Raw genomic sequence first — 25,162 nt, 5'->3', positions numbered from 1 at the left:
TTTTTTTTTTTTTTTAACAGAAATAGACAATACAATCCCAATAGGCACCTGGAACCACAAAACACCCCCACATAGCCACCCGATTGGATCCTCAGCAAAAAGAACAAAGCTGGGGGAATCACTCTACCTGGTCTCAAAGCTATAGTAATGAAAACATCACAGTGCTGGCTCAAATAGAGACACGTACATCAGTGCAGCCGAACAGAGAGCCCTGGAATAAGCCCATGCTCAAGATCAGCGATTCTTGATGAAAGCACTAACACGACACAAGCAGACAATGATATTAGGCAAATTGGATACCCACATGCACAGGGATACAAATTATACAAGTGCCACACATTCTGCATATACCAATTAAAAATGCTTAAATTTGGATCTGCAACTGTAAACCAGGAGGGGAAAACTTACAGCGGAAATTCTTGATACTGGACTGGGCCAAAATCATAGGCAATAAAAGTGAGAGCAGACAAAAGGAATTGCATTAAACTGAAACACACATAGCATAGGAAGCAATCAACAGAGCGAAGATGAAACATACAGAATGGGAGAAAATATTTGTGACTCTGATAAGGGGTTAGTATGCAAAAAATATAAGGAGCTCAATTCAATAGCAAAAACATAGTCTGATTTTTACAATGTGCAAAGGGCTGAGTAGATATTTTCCAAAGAAGACATATCAATAATAAACACATACTAATGATTAGGGACAATCAAATTAAAACCATGGTGTTAATGGTACATAAAAAAGTGCTTAACTACATCAGTATCAAGGAGATTTAAATTAAAACCATAGTGAGGCACTACGCAGTACAACCATGAAAGCAAAAAGTAAGTGTTGGCAAGGATGCGGAGGAAAGAGAACCTTTGTGCATTGCTGTGGAGGTTATAAACTAGTGCAGCAATTATCAGAAACAGTGTAGAGGTTTCTCACAAATTAAAACTAAAAGGGCTGTATCTTACAGCAGCTCCACTCTTGGGATATCTAACAGAAACAAAATGAGTTTGTCAGAGAAACATCTGTCATTTCATGTTTACTGCAGCATTATCCAGGGTGACAAAGGAAAGTGTCCACCAGCAAGTGAACAAATGAGGAAAATGTAGTACACACACAGCTGTGGATGCTCCTTTCCAACAGGAACTACATCCTGGCTTTGTGTCACGCTAAGTGAAACAAGTCAGGCGTGGGAGATAGATATGCAGGGTCTCACTCATGGGAGTCACACTGGAGGAACCAGATTGAGTGGTGGTCACCAGGGCCTGGGGACCAGGGTGCATGACATGTGTGTGTGGAGAGGTGGGCCAGGGCATGCAAAATTTTGGGTACACTTGATAAGTTCTGGAGAGCTGTTGTACAAAGTAGTGATTATAGTTGACCATATATTATATACTGCCTAAATCGATTTTTACATATTTTCACCACAAAAAAAAAAAAACATATTGGGGCTGGGAGTTTAGCTCAGCGGCATATGCACCTGCCTTACAAGCAGGCAGTCATGAGTTCGATCCCTGGTACCGATAAAAAGGAAAAAGGCCAAAAAAATAAATAAATAAACATATGGTATGTTGACTATGTTAGACTAATTTAAGCCATTTTATAATATAAACATGTTTCAAAATGTTCCGTTACCAAACATACATGTCATTTTTATCAATTAAAATATTTTAAAAATCAATTTCCCAAACTATTATACTTAGCTCATGAGAGATTTCTAACTACATTGAATTTGATTCATTTTATCAAAATCACATTTATATCTGTACAAATTACACCCCTATGGCATCTTTGTTATCTGTTTGCCTGTAGATGGCACTGGTGATCCGTCTGTACCAGAGACTTCTCTGGAATCCTGTTTCATTGCAGGGTAGGAAGCATAGAAGGACCACAACAAATGTTGGATGCTCTGAGAAAGGATAGGTTTCTATCTAGCTGAAGAGCTAATAGCATATATGCAAAGTGATAATGGCTAACGTTTATTACATTAAGAATTATGTTAGGTGCTGTACATTTATTAACTCCTTGAGTCCTCAGTAATCCTGTGGAGTTGGAGCTATTACTATATATATTTTCCTGATGCAGTATCAGAGACAATAGATAGCTAACTTTCTCCAAGATCACTGAACTTCTAAGTAATTAAGCTGGAATTTGAATCCAGGGTGATTGATCCTCGGGTCAGTGTCCCAAATCATTAATACTTTCCTTAGTGGGTCAGTATTAGCTGGGCCGAATGTGGATGCTAGAAAGGTGTGATTGTTTTGCAGTGGTCTAAGAGGCAGTATAAGGTGGTATAGATTCTGAACCAGGCTCTGGAGTCACATGGCCTGGGTTTGGGCCTCCGGGCTCTCATTTACTTACCAGTGATACTGGTTGATTTACTTAACTTCTTTGGGGGCATGGTTCCCCCACCAAATAAAAAACATAATTCCTATCACAAAGATTTATGTGAATTAAATCATAAGTATAAAGGAGGACTACCACATAGTCATAAATCTGAATTTCTAATTATTTCATGATTAGAAATATTATTTTTTAAAAATTAGAGCAGTGTCTTAAGGAAAACAAGTTTAGACTTACAGTTCTAACATCAGAAGACAGCTTTGCATCACGGTTAAACAAGAGTGTGTAAGTAGCTCCCACTTTCCCAGGGTAGAAGGAAGCAGAGGTAGAATTGTGTCTTCTGGACGGGTGCTGGCTGTGGTGCAGCTGCCGCTCTGGTTACATGAAGAGCTTGCAGCACTGGTGAGGACGGGCAGTGCTGGGATCTGCTGGGATCTGCCGGTGCCTCCCATCCACACCACTGTCCCATCACTGGTCCTCACACTGTAGCGGAAGAGGAAGACCCCAGGTAGATGTGTTCATAGCCTGTACTGACCGTGTGCATGTTCTGTCAGCGTCAGTCAGTGACTGTTCGGTCAAGATGAGAGAAAAGTCTGTTATTGATGTTGTTCTTCCTCCTAAGTAGGTATTTTATTTGCTTTTAACCTTTATTGAATTACGCCTGTTAAACTGATGTTATATTAGAAGTTAAATCTGCTATGGAATATGCATCTGTATAGTAAGTAACAAAAAATGGAATAATGATCTTTTAAAACTAACAACCAGTGACATCATTTGCAAATGAAAATAATGAATGGACAATTGTAATATCCAGAAGCTTGATGCCACTGGGATTTTGTTGTCAACATTTGTCCTTGTGTGGGATTTGGTTCAGAGTCACTTTTTTTAAGTTAAGAATGGTGTGTGAAAGCATTCAGATCTAAGCCTAGGAAATATCGATGGCTCATTTAACACTTGGGAGCCTAATTGCAAGGTTCTTATGTTTGTCTGTGATTTACAGTACAGGAGGATGTGAGGGAAATCTGGCAGTGGTATCTGCCACTATATTAATGCCAGGGTTGAGTCAGCTGATCTGGCTGGCTAGGCTGGTGCCCCCTTCCTCCCTCAACACTCCACGTGTGTCCCTCCCGAAGCTACACCCTCAGTCAAAGCAGATGATCATCCACCAGTACAGGAGGACCACGTCTGCGGTCAGGATACACAAGCAGCTGTGATCCGCTGCTATAGTTAAGGAAACCAAGTGAACTTGTAGTCATGTGAGTCCACGGAGGCAGCAAGTGGCAGAGCTTTGCCTGGAGAAGCAACGCCAGCACCTTTCTCCCAGGTGGGTACCCATGACAGAGCTCCCACATTGGGCAGCCAGAGATGCCCACTGCCCTGTAAGTATGCTGCTTCCTGAGAAGTCTCCAGATAATTCTTTTTGGTACCAGGAATCAAAGTCAGGGCCTTGCACTTGTCCGGCACATGCTGTGCTGCTGAGCTACATCCCCGGGAAGCTCTTTGACTTTTGAAGCACAGTTGGTTAGAACGGGAAGATCCCCGCCGAGTCATGGCTTCATCCTCCTAGCTTTATAGCCTGTGGGTGTGTGAGGTGCCCCTCCTTAGGCCAGAGGCCCCTCTCCATATACCCCAGGCTATGTCAGCTGTCTAAGGCCAGGCACATCCTTGCTCTCACTGGTAAATACAATGCAGACAAGTCCCTGAGTTCTGTGCTGGATGTGGGCAGCAGAGGAGCAGTTCCAGCAAACTGATGGATCTAATGCCACCTTTCAGACCCAGCCACCTCTGGAAGCCACCTGTGACCAGCCTGGCTTTCCACATCTGAGAGTAGAGCCTCCACGTCCTTCCTGGCCTAACCTGTAACTTCTGAGAGGGCTCTGTGTCTAATATGAATCCACTCTGTGGTTGTCTTGTGGTCACCTCCCACCTGGTTGCTGTGGTAGGGGACACCACAAGCCCTGAGGTGAGGTTGCTCTGTGGTTGTTCTGTGGCTGCATCGTACACAGTTAACCTCTCCCCAGGTGGCTTCGGATTAAACCCTGTCACATGCGGCAGGCACTGGTCTGGGATTCTTGGCCAGCTCAGTCTGCCATGCGGAAGGAGTTACTTTCAGAGCACAATCCCCTGATACGTTTGCAGTTTACATTTACATAGGATTTTCTTGGGGTAGCACTACAGGCTCGGTCTACTGTTTCTCCCCGGGTCTGCTGGCCTTCTCTGAACTTTCCTGGGCAGGGGCGGCAGGGCTCCCTCGCAGGAGCTGGCTCAGCTCTCCAGAGTGCTGCGTTCTTTTTTCTGCCATGTGCTCGATTTCTACCACTTCTCTGAAGCTTCTCATTCTCCTGTCAGCTCCTTGTGGTTTGCAGGAATTTACTTATTTATTTTGCTTTCCCAACTTGCTATTTTCCAGGCATTTTGATTACCAGTTCCAGAGAAGCTGAATGTTGCCGCCGATTGCTGCTGTCCTGCCATGGTCCTCAAATAGTGCATTTTTGAAAATAGGCAGTGCCATATATGTTGTTTTGTAATACACTATGTCACTTAGTGGAGTAGAGTAAATACCTTTTCACCTCAGCAGATTCATATCAACATTATGATCGCTTAATTATTAACTGTCTTTAATACCTTTTTCCCTATTCTTTATTATCTTTCTTCCACCTTGCTACCCTCCTTTCAGTCCTCTATTTTTGTCTAAAGAAATTGTGATACATACATATGCATATACATGTCCATAGCAGTGGAATGTTATTCAGCCATAAAGAAAATGAAATTAAGTCAGTTTTAGGAAAATGGACTCCTGCATCCTGTTTTGTAAAATAAACAGTCTCAGAGAGATAAGTATCATGTATTTTTTGTAGCATGTGGTATCTTAAAAAAGATGGCATGAAAGTAGAAAGGCCTCATTTATTGTGAAAAATAAGTAAAATTATACCATGTTTGGATCAATACTGAGGGTGTGTCATGAAGTAAAGTAGGAATTATGATTTATCCATTTTCTACATTTGAGGTTCATTCAAAGAAAAACATGAGATTTCAAACAGATTTTGTTTTAAATGCTTCTTGACATTTACATATTCCGTAGAAATAAAGTCTTCTCCACACATCCTTTATCCATTGTAGAAATACAGATTCCACAGTACTTTTTATCCTCATCTGTTTTCATTTGTGTTCGGCTTCAAATGCTAACAAAGGATTTACCAAAGTAAAAAAGACTCTTTGAATATTGTCCATTTCTCCATAGAAGGTCTTTGAAAGGGCTATTTAGAGGACAGCTCTGTTTCTATTCATTTACTAGGTCAACAGATATTTTCCTGGAGTTCAACCTGCATATGGCTGTATCTGACTCCAGGACAAGGGGAAAGCTAGAAAATAACCCTGGACTGACTTACTGGCCTTGAGGAGTTTGAATGCTAGGCACCCACCGTGCAGCACTTTATCTTTCCTCTTGTGGGTCTGATAGATGCTCCATTGGGTCCGCCATGCTCCTTAGCTAAATTCTGTCCTCCATAGAACATGGCCTATTTTGAAGGCAATACTGTGTATTCAGTAGAAGTTAATGTGCTCAGGAAACCAAGGGGTTAATAAACTGAGGTGTTTTCAGCACTGCTTCAGGGGACAGGCACTTTCAGGCTCGCCCTGTACTTAGCTGGCTCAAGGGGACCACACAAGGCAAAGGTGAGCAGGCTTCTCAGGGTGTATATGTTTTCCTCAGCCTAATTCAGCCTGTCTGGGACCTCATTGGTGGTTTGTGGGCTGTAGGAGAAAGAGGCTGAGGCAGGAGGGGAGCCAGACCCTGCCCCTAACCTAGAGAGCACTCCCTGTCCACCTGTAAGCATCAAGCATTGTCAGATGAGGGGTGGAGTAGCCCCGAGAGGCAGTAGAGACATTCCATTTCCGTCCTCTCGCCTCTGATGATGAAACAGCCCAGGGATGCTGTTGGACCAGTGCTGGGCACCTGGGAAGTGTCTCGAAACTTGATCTAGAACTCAGAGAGCATTTATGGACTTGAGAGCAGTGAGCATGACTTCAAGAAGTATGCAATTGAATGCATTAAGAAACCATAGCTAAATCGTTTAATCAGGCAGATATCATTCCATCAGCATGTGAATTCCAGAGGGCAAGAGTTCTGTGGTTCAGCTCACTTATATATGCTAAGCCTCCATTGGGTGCATGAAAAAATTTGTTGACTGAATAAGTGAGTGAATTTGTAAGGGCCTTCCACCCATACTGTGAGTGTGGACTTTAACCTAGTAGCATAAAACTTTGCCTGGAATGTTTCATTTTTTATTTCCTGAAAGGAAGCAATAAATGAAAAACAAATACGAATTTTTTACCTTAAATTTATATTGGAGGACGATATAATAGTGTGACATCCAAAATATAGATGCAAAGACATCAACAAAGGTTTTAGTGAAACATACCTTTGTTTTTTGTTCATATTTTGAAAAGAAGGTTGTCAGAGGATATAGAAGGATTGGACATTTTTTCCTTATAATAACTAATTCTAATTGTTCCCAGTTGTCTACTGACTTTTCCTTAGCTGCTTCATCCATAAGCTAAGGATAACAGTAGTCAGTTATTCAGCAGCTATTTACTGAGTGCCTCCTATTTTCCAGGCACTATTGTTTGGCTGTGGAATATATCACTGAAGAAAATAAGACAAAAATTTCTGTCCTTGTGGAATATCAGGGAACATAAAAAAAATATAATAAGTAAGCAACTGTATTTTTAGAAAATGCTAGCTGTGGGAAAGTAGAAAAAAGTACATGAGATCAGGACTTTAGAAAACAGTTCAATTTTGGTTCTCTAGCCCAAAAGCTTATTCTGAAAAATTTCAAACATGCAGATAAATTTAAAGAGTAAGATAGTGAACACTTAAATGCCATCAACCTGGATTCTGTAGTACTTAATCTTTTGCTGTGTTTCCTTTGTCACTTAAGTGTCCATATACGCATCCCTTGGTCCATTCTACTTTAGAGCATTTAAAAGTGGGAACACACGCAATACTCCTGGAACTTCAAAGTGCTTGTCATTAATAAATTTAGACTTTAGGCTTTTAGGTGAAATTGAAATGCATGCCTTTTAAGTGAACTATTCCATATTTTTGGAAAATGCAAACTTTATGTAACTTAAAGCCGTATCAAAATACAGGACATTTTCATCATTAGAGGGGATTTCTTCATACAGTCCCCAGTCAGGCCCTGTCCTTACCTATCAACCTCACCCTCTGTGGCCAGTAATCTTACTTTTTCACAATTACATTATCCATCAGAATATCTTTCTTTCCTCTTTGAATATTCAGCTTATTTAGAAAAGTTATACATTTTTAATGATTAAGTTGTATGTGTTCCTTATATATTGCAACACTAATTCTGTGCCAGACATATGTTTAACAAATATTTACTCACAGTATCTTAAAAGTGTCATTTGATGGGCCTAAGGTTTTGACTTTCCTGAAGTCTAATTTTTTCTTTTGGTTTCATACGTTTTATAGTCTAAAAAAGTAGCCCACAAAGATATTCTTTGACATTTCATTCAGTAATTGTATAGGTTTAGCTTTTATGAAGTTTATAGTTGATATCTTGTGAATATTTCTGTGTGAAACTGGAATCGATTTCTTGTTGATTTTTTTTTGAATCATAATTAGAACCCGCACCCCATGGCTGTCTAGCAATTAAAGTGCCATTTGTTGAAAAGTTTTCCTGTCCCATCAAAGTGCCACCTGCTGTCATTTAGACCCTGACTGTACCCCAGCATCCCATGTACTGAAGCTTGTACCCAGCCCACGGAGCTACTGAGAGATACTTTGCCACAGATGGAAATCTAAAACACCATGGCAGTAAATATATCGGTCAATTTGGGATAACTGACAATATTATAGAATTCATGAACCCAGTGTACCTGCCATTGATTTAAGTCAATACTCAATCATTTTTTATAGTTCTTACAGAAGTCACCCTCAAGTTTTAAAAATTTATTCTACATGTTTTATTGTCAGTAAGCTGTTGTAAATAGTATTTTTAAATTTTCATCCTCTGATGGTTTCTGCTTGTATGTGAATATACAGAGATCTGTGATCATGCTAACTTTACTTTATTAGTTCTGACTGTTTCATAAATCCTTTAGGGTGTTCAGCACAACTATTCTATCTGTGACTAGGGTGTTACACCTTCCTTTCTAAACTCCATGTCTCCTTTTTATTTTGCTTACATTGTTACACTAGCTAGGATCTCCCATAAAACACGAAGTAGAAATGTGGATATCTTTCTCTTCTGATTTCAAGGGAAAATGTTCAGTATCTTAATACTAAGTCGAATGTCTTGGTCACTTTCCTCATTCCTAGGGCAAGATACCCAACACTCACTGTTGGAAGAAGGGGAGGTTTATGTTGGCTTGTTTCAGTCTATCATTGACTGATGCCAAGGCAGAAACAGAATGGCAGAGGATACAGTGTTCAACCATGACATCCAGGAAGCAAGGAGAAAAGGGAAGAGCTGGGGACAAGATTGCACCCTTCTGGGTCCTGCCCGGTGACCACCTTCTAACAGGACATTAAGCTATGGGCTCATGGTGAATGAACCAGTAGGTTACCCCACGTGTCATCCTTGAGTACCTTGCCAACTGAAATTGTAGATTTTTCTCCAAATTCTAGTTGTCCTGCTGCTAAAAAAAGCCTCCAAAATGGAAAACTTTCAGTGATGTTTCTTTCTTATAGATATTCACTTTTGTCTTTGCTTGACGTCATTGTTCCCCATAGTTGTTTTTTTAATGATTTTTCTAAAATTTGTAGTTGTTTTCTGTGGCAGTGTTATGTTGATACATTGTGTCAACTTGAGAAGTTTAGAAGTTTAACTGATACCACAGAGAGCTCCAGGTTCTTACTTTGTAAATATCCTCATCCTGTGCAAAGGAAGGCAAGGAGATTTTGTGAGAGCTACATGCCCTGAGTGTGGGGTTGGCCTGTGTACAACGTACGGGAGGAGAAGAGGCTCATTCTCCCCATTTTTTGTTATTGTTGCTTTGCTGTCTTCTGCTGCCTTGAAGTGTTGTCCTAGTGCCATGCCACCCTGCCTTGGAGCCAGCTGATTATGGACTGAAACCTCCACAAACTGTAAGCTAAATAAACCTTTCCTGCTTTCATTTTGGGCGTTGGGTGTTTTGTCCCAGCAAGTAGAGAAAAGTAACCAAGACATGGAGGTTTGGTCTGACAGAGCTGCTTCACTATTATTAGAGTTGGAACCCATATTTTTAAGCAGTGTGATCAAAACAGTGGGACTGTTGCCAAAAGGAGACATTTGAAGGAAGAAAAGGGCTTAGTTAAGGAAAATGTCCCCTCAGCTAGAGAAGAATCAGTGGGCATGGTGAGACTTTGGGCCTGTGAGACGGATTATGGGGAGGCGCTCAGGCTTTTTCCAAAGGATTGTGTGCAGGTGGGAAGAAGAAAAGTGGGTAGCACAACGCCAGGATATTTTGGCAGTTAGCGCAGAGGGAGAGGTTGATATTAACTGAGACAGAGAAGCGAATCTGTTTCATCACACAGGGTTTGTGTCCTGAAAGCCTCACATTTATGAGAGTCAGAGATGGAGAATGAATTCAACAGCGTGGTCGGGTAGCTAAGCTGATGTGGAAGGCACAGGGAAGAAGCATCATTTCAGTCTGTGAGGAGCAGACACAGTCGAGCCGTGTGCTAGAGGATGAGTAGGAGGTAATGATTGGGAAGGGATGTATTAGTGGGAAAAGCGTCATGAGAAATGAAAGTGCAAACATGGTGCTTAGCTGGGGCGTGGGGAGTAGGAGAGCCTGCTATGAGCAGCGCAGCAGGCGGGTGCTCGAAGGGGCTGGGGCACTCACTGAGGAAGCGAGAAGGAGAAATGGTCAGGTTAGAGGACACGTGGCTGGCCTCGCCCATGAGACCGAGCTGCCCAGCAGGCGTGGATGGAGTGGAAGCCCTTCAGGGCAGTTTGTGGCTCAGCTAGAAGCACAAAATCTATTTTCCTTACTGAAGTTTCACAAGGAGAAAACAGGAGCTGTAAAATCTTTCTCTTCTTTGCACATGCTTAGATGGGTATCATCCACTCCAGGAGGAGTTGTACTTGAAGCCCAAGAAGAAGCAGTATTTTCCTTGGAGTAGTTTAGGATTATCACACATCTCACTAGCGTTGGCAGAGGGAGGCCTCTCTGATTTTACTTTTTGAAAGTGGTTAGTATGTAACATGACCTCTGTATGGGGCAGACTAAAAACTATAGTTTTATAGCAAACCAGTATGAGTTAGAATTCTAACCCCCACCCTTCTTGCAGTAGTTAAGTTCATATTGGCTTGAGTCTCAAACTGTGAGCTTCATTTTCTAAATAAAAATACCTTTTCTGTTTCTGACCCTACTAACTATGAAGGTCATTGTACGTCATTATTCAAATTAAAGTAGGCTAATTAAAATTCTCCATTTTCTCCATTATATGCTGAAAGGTAGATCTTTTCTGGGAAAGGATGCTGGTGAAATTTGATCTACTCTTGTAGGACTGGGAGGAGCTAGCCAACAAGCCAACTGGCCAGCCCTTCTGGAAAGTGGAGCAAGCCTTGAGGGGCCCAGGAAGAGAAAAGTGCCTTCTATGAGCCTACTGGCAGGCTGAGAATCACCAACACCCCCACCCTCCCCACCCCCCCACCAGGCAACCAGCTGGTCTGAGAACAGGCTGGTTTGATAGCAAGGAAGGTACAAAAAGCAACTGAGTGCCTGTGTCGTTTGGTTGACTTTGCAGGCCTAGGGCCGGCAAAACACAGAGCCTTTTGCACTGAACTACCTCCCCAGCCCTTTTTAAATTTTTGCTCTTTATTTTGAGACAGGTCTTACTAAGTTGCAGTATTTCCCAGGCAGGCCTCAAACTCATGATCCTTCTATCTCAGCCTCAGCCTCTCTTTGTGCTGGGCTTATCAGGCCATGCCACCCTGCTTGAAAACATAGCTACTTAGGAACAGTTCTGACATGTGTTTTTATAAAGTTTTAAAAGGTTATGTTGAATCAGCAACTATTGTGCAGTAGATTCACATATCAAATATATGTTATTTTAATATTTTGGGCACATGGTTTAGTTGTTGGCTTAGTGGTAACCTAAGCTACTCTGTATAGAACAGAAACAACCTATATACTTTATATTTCTATACTTACTTTTACAAATGAAATAGCATCCACTATCTTCTGCCTTCCTTTTGTATGGTGGATTTCATTGTGCACGCACATGCATGTGTGTGAGATTTACATATATGTAATTCAGGACAAGGCTGGGAACCAATTGTATTGTGACTGTTTTGTACCCTGGTGAAGCCCTTTTAATGTGTGGTACCCAAAGATCCTAATAGCTTATTAGTGTCATGTCTTGTAGTGGAAAAACACCATTTGAAGCATGTTTCAGGGACTGTTCAAATGTTTACTTTGCTTTTTGATTGCTTTATTATTCTTGTAGGATCATACATGTGGGGCTTAAACTCTCTAATTAAGCAAACTTGCTGAGGTAAAAACCTCAGGCCCAGCCTCTCTCGGCTCTCCCTGGGCAGTCTTACTTCGCATGTGTCCCCTTTCTCCAGCCCAGCTCCCGGGCCCGTAGAAGCACAAGCTCCAGTAGCAGTGGATCCCAGACTGGCTCACTGTTTTGGTGGCCAGAAGAGAGTGATGCCTGCACATCTTCCTGGAGCTAGTCATCTGTGACCTGACTGCAGATCCCATGTTCCGTATTCCAGCTTTCCACAATGCCACGGTTTAAGAGAGACCATTTTCATTTCTTTCTCAGATCACATGGAGCGAACAGTGTGAAGTGGAGTTGCCCCAGGAAAAGATGTGCATGGGTTCCATGTTATCATTGTGGGAGGCTGTGCCTGGACCAGCGTTCCTTCATGCCTACTGCTGCTGGTGCTGTATCGGAGATCATCGGAAAGATGGGTTGGGAACCCGGGGTCTCAGGGCACAGGTATCAGTGCCTAAACTGAGCACTTGTCCATTGCTTTGATGGAACTGCCTCAGCCCTGTAGAAGTGGCTAAGCATGATGAGCTATAAAACACCAGTCTGTGGGCAGACATAACGCTATAGAAATCAGAAAAGAATCCAAAATAAAAAGATTTCAAGAACACTTGCCAAGTTTCAAGTGACTGCAGTTGCAAGTTTTGAGGGGTGAATTTTACATTTATGACTTCCTATGTGTAAACTAAATTTCATGCATTTTGATGAATCCTTTCCACAATGGATGCATATTACATGTCTCCTTACTATAGTAATGTGGTAGTCCTACAGGAATCACCTCTGTTGCCCTGGTTCCTGTTGCAAGGATTCCCCTTGAGTTAGTCTGCACAGTCCTGTTCCTCACTCAGGTGTACAGAGCTGATCACCACACTGTGAACCGAGCCCAGTGACCCGCAGTAACACCTGCCTGGGTGTAGGGATCTTCCTGGAACCCTGCCTGCCATTTCTCATAGCATCTTTGTCTCTTTAATCTGAAATTTTCTAATGGACAAAAAATTTCCAAGAGAAAGCAGATGCTAGGATCATACATTTAGGATATCAGTACTGGGAAAACCATAGTTCTGACTTCTTTTACTTATTCTGAGCCCATAAGAGCTAGGGTATGTTAAACCTGCAGGCTGTATCTTTTGCAGCCTTCTCTCTCTCTAAGTTTAACTCTTTTTTCCTATGGAATAAAGTACATGAGCTTTGTGAAAAATGCCCTTTGCCCATCTTATTTTATCCTGCCTTTGCCTATTAAGTCTTATTTTGTTACTTGGCATATTTTATAATTAGTAGTTAATGTATAGTAAGGCTCTTCACTTCTAACTCTTCATGTGGATTGCAGTGTTTAAGAGTAATTTAGTGGTAACTTGAAGGTGTTTGTGGTTTTTAAATGGGATATAATTAGAGTGGAAAAAAGTGACAAATCCAAGAAGCATAAAAGGAAATACTCATAAATAATTTAATTCACGCGTGCAGGAAAGAAGCCATATCAATTCAGATTTAATTAGAGCTTTCTAAAGGATGCTTCACTTGACCGCTCAGATGCACACTGCTTGTTGATTCTGCATTTAAGTCAAACTCTGTACTTGAAGGAATTGAGATCTTTGGGCAGAATGTGGCTGTGGCGGGAAGATCCAGGTGTGTGGGTTATGCTGCTGCACACAGATGGAGGCCATGAGTGACCAGGTGGGTGGACCCCAGCATCACAGCGTCCATGGCTTCCTCCCTTCCCAGGGCATCAAGTAAGAGTCCTTGATGATGGGAATTTGCATAGTTCTGGGTTATGGAATTAGTTTCCTTCATTCCTTATCTAACAGTGTGAATGCCCAAGTAGTGAATAAACGAATTGCTGGAAACATTTGGCTCCTTTATTCTTCTTATTTCTTTTGGTCACATATATTTCTTTAAATCATTAATCGTGTAAAGAAAAGTGAAGTGTCATTTAAAAATTAGATACATAAAAGTCACATTACAGAAAGTTCCCAAAATCTTGGGAAAATGGATGTAGAATTCCTAAAATAGCAAATCCTGATATTTCACAGGACAGCAGGTTAGTCCACTTTATAGACCGGGGAGTTGAGGCCTAGGCGGGTTAACTGGTCATCTAGTGGGCAAGTGGTCACTGCACTGCCATCTCATCACCATCCCAGCTGCCTCCTAGCTTGATGCCAGCAGTGCCCTCAAGAAAGGGGCTGGCTGGGGTCCAGCAGTGGGACGAAGGGGTGTTGCTCATGGTCACCTGACCAGTGTGGTGGTAGAGAATAAGGTTATGTGGCTCATCACCAGCTGCTGGATTCTGCCTCTTGTCCCAACAGAGCAAAAAGCAAGGTTCACATTATTAGAAGTAGTTATGGGTCTGTGTGTGTGTCACAGATTTTTACTGCTTCCTTTACTGCTGTTTTTAATCTTTTGGGGGATGTTTTTAAGAGGACACTAATCTTTCATATAGCAAGTTCTTCATTGGTGTTTTTAGCACTAAAAATGAGAGGGGGTACTTTTTTACTTTCTAATATTAAACCACAGTAACAGATATGTACTTGCTTGTGTACCACACACACACACACACACACACACCCCATATATAGGTATAACGTTGGTGAATTTTTTCCTTTTCTATGCCTAAGGATTTAAATATTTCAGAAAACAATGTATGTATGGAGACCCTAGTAAGTTAGGGTCTGATAGTAACTCCAGGTAACTTGTTAAATGTCCACTTTTGAAGAGATTTTAGGGGGAAAATCTAGTGATACGTGAGTGTCATCATGTCCATCTCCAAAGCTGCAGTTTTAGTTTCAGCGTTCACATGAGATGCCTCTGTTCCTGCTTATTGATCTTTTGGAGTGTTGTAACCATATTGATTTGTATTTACCTTCACATGACAGTTTATATGCTAAGCAAGGTAAACTAATCAGGAATGCTTATCTAGTATGGTATTTTTTCTTAGAAAATTTTGACCAAGAACTGATAAGTAGGTTTTTCTTTATTTGACATTTTGTTTTCTTATCTCAGTAACCATAGACAGCATAATATGTTTCACGCAGTACTTTCTCATGAACTATCAATGTTATTCTCATTTTTGCAGCTAACGGAAATGAGTTTTAGAGACTTTGGAGAATGTGCCCAGGGTCACATAGGAAGGCGGGGATGCCAGCACAGGAGGTTGGGCTGATTCTGTGTGAGGAGGGCAGGCCTAGACTCGGGCTTGCCATGCTGTGCTCTCAGTATAGGACAGGTCGTTTTATCTGTGTAGACCTACACTTTCTTCATCTGCAAAATGGAAATGATATTAACATCTCCCTTACTTGGCCATTGTGAAATTTAAATGTGATACAAATGGGAAACAGTACTGACAGTGCCTGAGCCACACTGAATCAAGTCTGAGGGTAGGGCAGCTGTTTCTGTAGCTTCAGTTACTGTGGCTAAATTAATAACTGTGCCGTGAGATGCAGAGTAATGTGACTTGAGATGATTTTTTTTCTTTATTTGCAGTTTTCTACTAAGTTTGGGTTGGCTTTTTTGGTTCATAACCAGTTTATTTTTTAATAATAATTGAATAACCTCAAAATTTATGAAAGCTTACATAGTATTTGATAAAAAAAAGTAACATTGCTATAGTTCTGATACAGTTCTGGACAGCTGGTAGTTTTCGATGCATTTTTGTGCATTTTTGTCTTATGGGCATGTGTATACTGTATGCTAACTTCCTGTTAAATTTGAATACTTTGTTTATAAAGTACCTCAGAGAACTATTTCAGCACTTTTCAGTATATGTGCTACTGAATTGAGCACTATTTTAGCCCTTTTTAATACAATTATAGACTAGCTAATCAGATATAATAAACATTACATATCTTATTATCTGTGGTTTACTTATTGGTACTTACATACATGGTAAAAATATCAAAGTAACCATGAGAAAGTTAAACACATATTGATGGTAACCATCACCTCTTAGGAGAGGGTTGTAAAGACATACTACTTTTAAAAATATTTTCTGATGGGGCTGGGGATTTAGCTCAGCAGCATAAGTGCAAGTGTGTGGTCGTGAGTTTGATCCCCGCTACTGATAAAAAAAGAAAAAGACAAAAATTTCTGCTTTGTGTAGTGAATATTCTCCCTTAAAAAGCATGTTGAAAATTGGACAAATATGGAGTTAGTTATACTGCTGTTTGCAAGCCAAATAGTGAAAGTCAGGTTTATGATGGTGGCAGGTGTCATTACAGCCCCTAAAATGAATGAAATACACAAAAGTGGTCGTGGAGTTCTGCACCATGGGCAGGTTAGGGTCCTGCACTTCCTACAGGGGTGTAATATGTGCTGTTCGTTTAATGACTTGAGAGTTGCTTCTGGAAGACTAGGCACCTGTGGGAAGATAAGTGTTTGGAAAGCAGCAACTGGGCCTCCCAGTGCATTAGCAGCTAATAGAGGCAGTGGAGGATAGGTAACCTAGCACATTCCTGCCCATGAACGCATTCTAAAGACACCAGCAGTAAGGTGCATTCAGCTTGCACCGTGTCTTTACCAGAAGAGATTCAGAGCTCTAAAAAGTCATTGTTTGAAATCTCAAAGCCAAAGATAATTGTGCTAAAAGAAAAACAAAAGGCCTTTCTCTAATTTAGCTTGATTCATATGTGTCTTGCCTGTCTAGCTTGGAGTTTGAATGCAGAGGACTCCAGCTGTAGTGTGTGGAAAATGTCCTTTTCATTCACCTGAGATTTCAAATACTTAGGGAGAATGTGCTTAATTTTGGAGTGGAAGGGTAGTGGTGATATGGGCTCGTGGAGGGAAGGGGTCACAGAGACTTGGGGTGACTTGATGTTTGAGACACTGCAGCGCAGAGAGGAGGTGGGAGCCAGTTCTCCCCTGGAGCTGTGGTCTGAGAGATGGTGACAGAGTACAAAGGGACATTGTGTAAAAATATGAGGAACTTAAACTATAGAGATTCAAGGGCACAAAACACAAGTTGGCATCCATCAGCAAATACACTCTTTGCTTAGAGACCCCCAGGGTTAATTGGAATGACTTATAGACAGTCTCTTTGTAACCCCAGTGAATGGTTTCTTCCTGTGACCCCACTCGTTCCTGGAACAGTTGAATGCATTGTGCCCTCCTCAGGTGATGGTGCATTCTTCAGTTTCTTCCTGTGTGGTGACCCAGAGAGTTTTACCTACTTTCACAGTGAAACTTAGTACCCCTGATGCTAGCACAGTGTCTTTGTTTTTCACTTTACTATGAGGAAAAACTCTGATTTCTTTAAAGCAGCTTTTTTTCTTCAAAATAAATGCTGTGATGACCAGCATTCTATAGTTACTAATTGTCACAGAGTAATTCAGCATCTGAGTGCTTCTCAGAATGTTGTAGAGTAGGTTCCGCTCTGTATATTCTTTTTTAAATTTTTTTTTAAATTTTAAAGGGAATAAAACAATAATAAAATCAAACAAAACAGTGATAGAATAGTAGGAAGTCCATAGTAATTACTATATGGCATATTATTGACCTCTAAATAGTTACTCAGACTACTTTAGGCTTGCAAAGTCAATCAAACAATACAAGCCTTAGATTGTTTCTTCACTTTGGTTGTTATCATCTCAGCCTGTGTTCCTCTGAATCAGCCTGTTGCTTACTGGTGCGGGTTCTTCTCTCCCAGCCAGTGCACCAGCTGTCTGAGATGGGCGTGGCCTCTTTCCTGGTTCTCCCCAGGTGTCAGGGTCACCGCTGGCTCATACAGGGCTACATAGCTTCCTTCCTGTTTCTTCCCAGCCGGTGAGGCTGCCGCTGGCACATGATAGGCTGCAAAGCTTCCTTTGTTTCACCCTGATTGGCAGGGCCGCTGTTGGTGCATGGGGGCTGCAAACCTTCCTTCCTGTTTCTTCTCAGCCGGCAGGGCCACCATTGGTGCACCGAGGGCTGCGTTGCACATTCCTTCTTACACAGGACTTCTAATTAGCAGGCCCCATGAATTGACCACACACAGATCACATGCTCCTCCGTTAGCTGGAAGGTTGTGACCTCACTGCAGAACATCGGCACCACTGACACACATAACAGTGCACATACGTTTTGGAGGGGTGATACTTGCTGATCAACTTGCAGCCAGAGAAGCTGTAAGTGATATTCTTGGTCTCCTGCAGCTGACATCCACGTAGTCTTGTTCTGGATACCCGGCAGGCACTGCTCTCTGGGTGCAGAAATCTGAAGTTGCCACTCTGCATCCCCAGGATGCTTCTGTGGAAGGCTTGTCCTTCCCCAGTGCTGCCTCTGCCTTTGCACTTCCCATTCAGGCTGGCCTGCTGCTGCATTTTTTGCATCACAGGCATTTTTTGTTCTAAAGATTCCCTGTCTAAAAGGCAAACCGCAAGACTTGCCAGCAAAATGGCTTTAAAGGTGGAAGTTGACTCCAGTTGTGAAAATGAGCTCTTTGCCAGTGAGGAGCATTATCTCCCCCTGCGGGATGCTGGAACCCTGTAGGGGATGCTCACGGCAGTGTGATGTTGTGCAACTGGTGTGTGAAATGCTGCCCACAGGCAGGTTGGGCCAAGCTCACTTCAGTGCGCAGAACAGAACCAAAAGTGAGCACAAAGGCAGAAGCCATCACCCTCCAGGACTGAGGCATGCAGTCCTGAGGCCACAGAGTGCAATAGGATGTGTGCTGTCCCTGCAGGAAGAACCACTGTGAGCTGGAGAGTGACAGGCATTTCATCTCTACCACTGCGCCCCACAGACCCAGGTGACAAGCGTCATAACCGGGTGTCAGGGATGCAGCAATCGGGGATGTCTCTGAGACTTCACTGGATAAGGTCTCTTGAGTCTGGGTAGTTGGTATGGTAGAAAAGAACAAAGAATGAGTCTCATCTCCTCTTTTAGGTGAGTAATAGGAGCACTGTTTTGTTTTCAGTGTTTCCTAAGTTAGGCCAGCTAATATCTGGAAAGTGCTGTAGATGGAAAATAGGTATTCTGATTCGACATCTGGGACTATAACACTCTAAAAATTACACCCTATTTAAAATGTAAAGTGACGTCCAAATTTTCCTTTTCCCATCATTATCTCTCCTGCATGACCTCAGAGTACTCCCAGGCATTTCTGTCATGGCTAGTGCACAGCATCCCTTTTCTGGTGTCTGTAGCCAGGTTGCTCAGGGCATTGCTGGCACTGTCACTTGTGTCATCCCCCCTTCAGCCCTTCCTCCCATCACTCTGCCTGAGGCTTGGATTGCACACTGTCCGCGCACCATCTCCTTCAAGCGTTGCTGCAGCTCACCTCCTTCTCCCCTTCCTGGAGTCCCATCCCTGTCGCTGCCTCACACCCATTCTTCACATGCCATGTACATCTTCGAGCCTGGCTTGTGTGTGTGCTGCTGTCACATTAGCACAGCACACTGATCACCCACTGTTCTCCTTCCTACACGCACATGGTCAGTGCCAGCTTCTCAGTGACCGACATCTGCTTGAACTTTCCATATTGCTGACCTTTAGCTCAGGGCTTCAAGGGAGAATTAGAGTCAGCCAGTCATGACATCTGTGTACTCCTGGATGCCAAGTACTGTGCCAGTGTTGTAGAAAATGGTGCCCTACAAAACAGAACCATAGGGCTGTAAACTATGACACTGTCAGTTTTGGACAAAGTCTCAAGTGAGAAGGAAGAGAAGCAGCGAGAGAAGTAGGTAGGTGTCCAACACACACCAAGTTCTTCAGATTTACATTGTAGGCATCTGGAAAAAGATGAAACACCACCACCAAGCTTCACCGCAAATTTCATAGGGGTGGAAGGGGCTTCGTGGCTCTCTGGGAGGGAGAGGAGACCTTAGGACGCTGGGCAGTGAGGGGACTTGGTGCTGACCCAACACTGAAGAGTCTCAGCATCTGTCCAGTGAAACATGGAGGATGCATCTTGTTGGTTAGACTGATTTTTCCTGTGGCTGCTGGCCTGCAGGACTGGCTTCCTAGAGGGGCTATTTCTTGGCTTTGAAGCCTGAGGAAGTCAGTGAATAAAGTAGGCGTGGCGCTGCCCTCCTGGGACATGGTGAGGCAGGAAAGCAGCGTTAGCCTGGGAGAGGAACAGGACCCACTGATTTTCCCTGTGCTCCTGCTTCCCGGAGAAGTGGGGCTTTGTGTGAATAGCTTTATTTAGTGAATGAGATAAATGCCTTCTAATTACAATTATACATGCATGTTCTACTTTTCTTGTATTTACCTCTATCACTGTTCAGTGGGTCATGTTTTACTGTCTGCTTTGTAAGGCTAAAAACTAAAATCCTCACAGTGAGTCACATTGGCAGTATATAAACCAGGATGCAAATGAGCAATAGCAAAGAAAAAGGAGAGGAAGAGCTGGAACTAAAATGGAGCCAGAGAGAAGACTTCTAAAATAAACAGATCATGAAATCTTCCTGGCTCACTTCTCACTGTCAAGCACCATCTTTTTATATACTGGAGCTAAATATGTTTGGAGAATTTAATAAACTGACTTTAAATTGCTGTGCTTGGGTTACTCATTTCATCCTAAGAGCCTATTCACAGCAAAATAAATGACTAGTTACTCAAGCAAGTGTTGTTAAGATTAAAAATAAATGCATGCTGGGGAAAAAGAAAACATTTCTGTTACTAAGATGGAAAAGTAATTTCTCCTGAGGGTTCTTATGCTTTTTCATTAAACAAAACCATGTGACAGATTGAGTAATATGATTAAGTGCTTTTCAGCTTAACAAACAGCCTCATATTGCGAGCTGTTTCTTCTGTTATTAAGCGTGGAGCAGTTACCGCTGGCACACACAACTCCTGTCCCATTCAACTCTTCTCACTGTTTCTGGGTCATTCCCTTTCTTGCAACGTCTGAACTTGTGGTTCTTAGGCCCAGCCACTGACTGGAATGGTCAGGGGGCTTTTAAAAAGATAGCTGCCTACTCCAGTGCATAAGAAGCATCTTCAGGACTGGGACCTTGTTTATAAAGCACCATAGAAGAATCTAGAATAGTCAGGACTGAGAACATTGCAATGGGCATGGGACATTTTTCCCCTGTGGTTATGCCCTGAATGAACTACTGCAACCCCATATCTCTGAGTACCACCCCTACCCCTGTGGACTCTAGAGCCTTGTGCCCACCAGCCAGCCAGTACCACCCCACTTGCATGTCAGATGATTGTACTGAACTTTGCACATGCAAACTTCTACTTCTAATTTACCACATTTTCTCAGTCTGTCCAGGGCAGAGGCACATGCCTGTAATCTCAGCTACTCGGGAGGCTGAGGTAAGAAGATTTCAAGTTCACGGCCAGCCTGGAGAATTTAGTGAGATCCTGTCCCAGAATAAAATTAACAACAAAAGGATGAGAATGTCATTCAGTGGTAAAGCACCTCTGGGTTTGATCGCCAGTTCCATAAAACAGCAATGGAAACAGGAAAACAAAGCTACAGGAAACAGCATCACTGCTTAATTTTTTAGTACCTTTTTTTTTTTTGTTAGAATTAACTAAATGATGAACTCTTTAAAATGTTTCTAACCCATTCCCTACCTTCATTTATTCAATAATCAAGAAATAATCCCAGAATCATGCTTGGTGGTGGGATGCATGTTCTCTGCTCTCCTGTAGATATGGGAGTAGGGACTGCAGTGCCCACGCTGAGTCCCGTGCTGAAGGAGGACCAATTTGCAGGGTTGACTGGGAGCACTGTCCACCGCTGAGGAGGGAGACGCATCACAGTGAGGAAGCAGGATCCTTACCATTTTGCATGTGGGTGTTCTGAGAAGCCCTGTGGGGGACAGCAGACTGTCTGTGGAGAAGAGGACATGGCGGCTTTAGGGGAACCAGCTCGTCACAGGGTTGCCTTCCACCTGAGGAGTGGTAGGACTGTGGTAGTGACAGCACAGACACATTTTACGTCCCCTCCCTCATGAGTCAGACATGGTATGACAGAGACACCCCTGGTGGACTGAAGAGCTGAAGAATCCTGGTGCTGCTTACTAAGTTGGTCTAGCAGAGGACTTTCCATTGCTGTAACAGACACCTGAGGCGATCAGTTTGCAGAGAGCAAGGTGCATCTTGGCCAACCATTCAAAGGTTACACCCATGGTCACTTGGCTCCATCGTGGCAGAGTGGTGGCAGAACAGAACTGCTCAGGAGGCTACAGTGAAGGCTGGAGCCCCACAGTTACCTCAAGGGCAGCCCCAACCACCTGCAGGCCTCCCTAGGCCCCAGCTGCAGAAGCCCTGCCTCCTCCCAACAGTGGCTGCCTGGGGAGCAAACTCTACCACATGAGCCTTTAGGGGACACATCAGGCTCAAACTGTAGTAGATGTAACAGCTGGTAATCCCTCAAATCCGCATTCTGCGTTGATGTGTTGATTCTGTGCTACCATCTTCTCTACTGTGTTATTTTACATAAATCACAGAGACTCTTACAGCCTGGAAAACTGCTCCGCTGTCTCCATGGGACAGTTCTTGCTTGACTGGATTTTGCACACTCAGAAACACATCTTTCCCACTAGTTAATTATTGAATTCTTTAAAAAAGTTCTAAGACTCCAGGAGATATGCTGTGAGTCTTTTATTCTTTCTATGTCTTACAAGCATGAAAAGCACAGGGCATCAAACTCTGTATTTGATCTCTTTAAGATCTGGATGTCTGTGCTGTTAAAAGTGTGGGCTATCAGATGTGCTCCAGTGGAGTATGAGAAAGTGCCTTCAGGGGCTGGGCGCGCACCTTTCCCTGGAGCAGCTGTTTGTGGGACAGACCCTAGAAGACTCAGAGGAGGTGAAAAGGACTGGAGGAGTAAGCCAGAGGCTTCACTGGAGAAAGTCAGCAAGGCTTTTCCCAGTGCGAGGAAGCCAGGTTAAACAAGACTCTCGTGACCAGAAATGCCATGTGCCAGGACTGAGCAGATACTGAGGAGTCGAGAGCAAGGTGAGGGCAGAAGAGTCTGAGGCATTCCTGGAACACCTTTGCTTTTGACTCCTTTGTTTCTCTTTAGTAAGCACCCCTGGGGCTCTAAACAGCAGGCTGAACACCTCCCTCCGGCCTGGTTACCACTGTCATCCTAAATTCTAATGAAGCGAATCTGAATATGACTTCTGCCTTTGCTATTTCCCTGGAAATTGCCAAACTCATGTAAAAATCTCAGGATCACTGATGATATTTAACAGATGCTGCCATGAAGACTGAAATTCATTTTTATTTTGCTTGAAACTTTATAGAGTTAATTATATGTATTTTTAAGCTGTATATCTCAGTTCTTTTTTGAAAATAGCCCTGATAGAAGGTGAGAGGTCTTGACTTTGTTTTGGCTTTGATTGTATGTGTGTGTGTGTGTGTGTGTGTGTGTGTGTGTGTGTGTGTGTGAAAGAGAGAGAGAGAGAGAGAGTTTATGTGGTGTATGCATTGACAAGGCTCTCATTTGGAACCAGAGAACATTTGTGGGGTACAAGGTAGTCCTCTGAGTAGCAGAGAACTAAGACATGGTAGGATGCTTCCTAATGTTGGTGCTTTGGGATGGAATGCAAACATGGATTTTGAGGAGAGTGGAGGTAAGAAAACCAATCACTCAGGCTTTTACTCCGGGAGACTGAGTGAAGTTGATACCACCGATGGGATGCAGAAGGACCACTGCGTACCTCTAGTTACTCCTTACCGTTCTTCCTTTGTAAAGTTTTCCTAGCTATGCTTCTGTTTTTCCATTTTAACATTAGTGTCAGATTATGTGCTTCCTTTAAAAGGCAAAAATACTTTATTGGAATCGCATTACAGTTGTAACAAACATAGGAAGAAGTGCCATTGTAAAGCTCTGAATCCTTCCTTCCAGGAGCCTGGCTAATCACTCTAGATCCTCGGTCCTACTTCTGTGCTTTCATGTTGGCTTAGAGATTTTGTTGTTCCACGTAGATTTTGCACATTTCTTCTTAAGCTTTTTTCTAAGTATTGTATCTTTTGTATGCTCTTATAGCAGGGCCTTTTCTCCTAAGAAATCTTCTCACATTATATACAAAATCTCTTTTACATCCTAAGTTTTACTTGGAAAATTCACTGTATTCTCTTAAAGTTTTAATAATATATTTTTAGGTTATTCATCAAATATATTTAACTGTTATGGTCATTAGCCTTTTCAATTTTATCTTTCTTTACATACTTTGAAAGCTAAATGATTATTTTCTGATTTTTGTCTTATTGATGTAATAATACAGGCCCATGTATTTTCCTTTAAGAGTTGGTTTGTATTTATTTTATAGGCTCAATATGATATGCTCTCATTATAAATGTTGCTAGAAACCCTGAAATACTGTTTTGTTTTCTTTTTGACCCAAAACATTTTTTAAATAGAATTTTTAAAATTTCTAATAGGACTTTTGAATTCTGATTTTATCAATAATTTAACTTTATTGATTCGTGATAAAAGATTATTTATAGCTTATCTGTTTACATTTTGCATTAATTTTAAAAATTTTAGCCAAAACCATACCAGTAAAAAATTATTTGAGCACATAACAAGAAAATATATTATTTATTTTGGGTTGATATATGATTATCAGTTATATTTATGTTTACATTTTGTTTTTGTGATCTGTTATGAATTAAAAAGGATGAATTAAATTCAGCAAATGTAATGTGTTTTTATGTGTATCATCTGTAATTTCTATCCACAGAACTCCATTTTTCTTATGTTGGTTTCATGTATTTTTCATTTCCTGTCTGCTTTTTAACATGCACATCTTTGGCCTGTTTCTATGGACTTTCCCTTCCCATAACAATAAGAGCATCAGCTGTTACAGGAGATCTTTTCCTACTGGGTTTGCCTGTATTTTGCTTTTCGAGCACTTCTAAGTTCTGAATACTTTTGTTTTAGAACCTTGTTCTAATATTTGTGTTCTTTGTTTCAGAAAGAACACACATGAATATGTCATAGTATTATGCACCCTGTATAGTGTGTGATTGGTATAGTGTACAGTAAGACTTTGCTTTGTAAATCAATTTTTTTAATAATGGAGGAAAAAAGCAGAATATATTTCTAGCTTCTGTCTGAGAGAGAAACAGAAGGGGTCCCAAGTGAGTTGCCCTTTGTGACTCAATTTAAAAATAGATAACTTAGGAAATTTTATATGGATTGTGATAATACATATTATTAGAATTATCACATTATTTTCTATTGTTTGTTTTTATGATTTTTATTTTTAATATTTTTTGCTGTTTTGTCGATGTCCGCTCCCGGCCGGCAGGAAGGACACACGACAAAGTCTGGCAGTGGACAACCTTTTCTTTTATTTTCCTTCTCCGTACAGCCTGCCCTGGGATCGCTCCCAGCCGAAGCCTCCTCTGGTCCGCTCCCCGCGGCTCCTTCCGGGCTT

The 25,162-nt window shown here is 42.0% G+C and overlaps 1 protein-coding gene across 1 annotated transcript in view; it reads left to right on the top strand.

The window, feature by feature from the left end:
• The window catches only part of Mthfd2l (methylenetetrahydrofolate dehydrogenase (NADP+ dependent) 2 like), a 125,525-nt gene that overhangs the window by 15,466 nt on the left and 84,897 nt on the right, over positions 1-25,162 (top strand). The window contains 5 exon segments of the mRNA XM_063245229.1: positions 12,120-12,185; positions 12,188-12,268; positions 13,424-13,478; positions 13,480-13,517; positions 14,320-14,322. Of these exon segments, the coding sequence (XP_063101299.1) occupies positions 12,120-12,185; positions 12,188-12,268; positions 13,424-13,478; positions 13,480-13,517; positions 14,320-14,322 (243 nt within the window).

The sequence above is a fragment of the Cavia porcellus genome, unplaced genomic scaffold, assembly GCF_034190915.1.
Source record: "Cavia porcellus strain 051 isolate PalLab524CR breed Dunkin Hartley unplaced genomic scaffold, mCavPor4.1 scaffold_2, whole genome shotgun sequence".
In the NCBI taxonomy this organism is placed as follows: Eukaryota; Metazoa; Chordata; class Mammalia; order Rodentia; family Caviidae; genus Cavia; species Cavia porcellus.
This window is presented reverse-complemented; position numbering and strand designations above follow the sequence as displayed.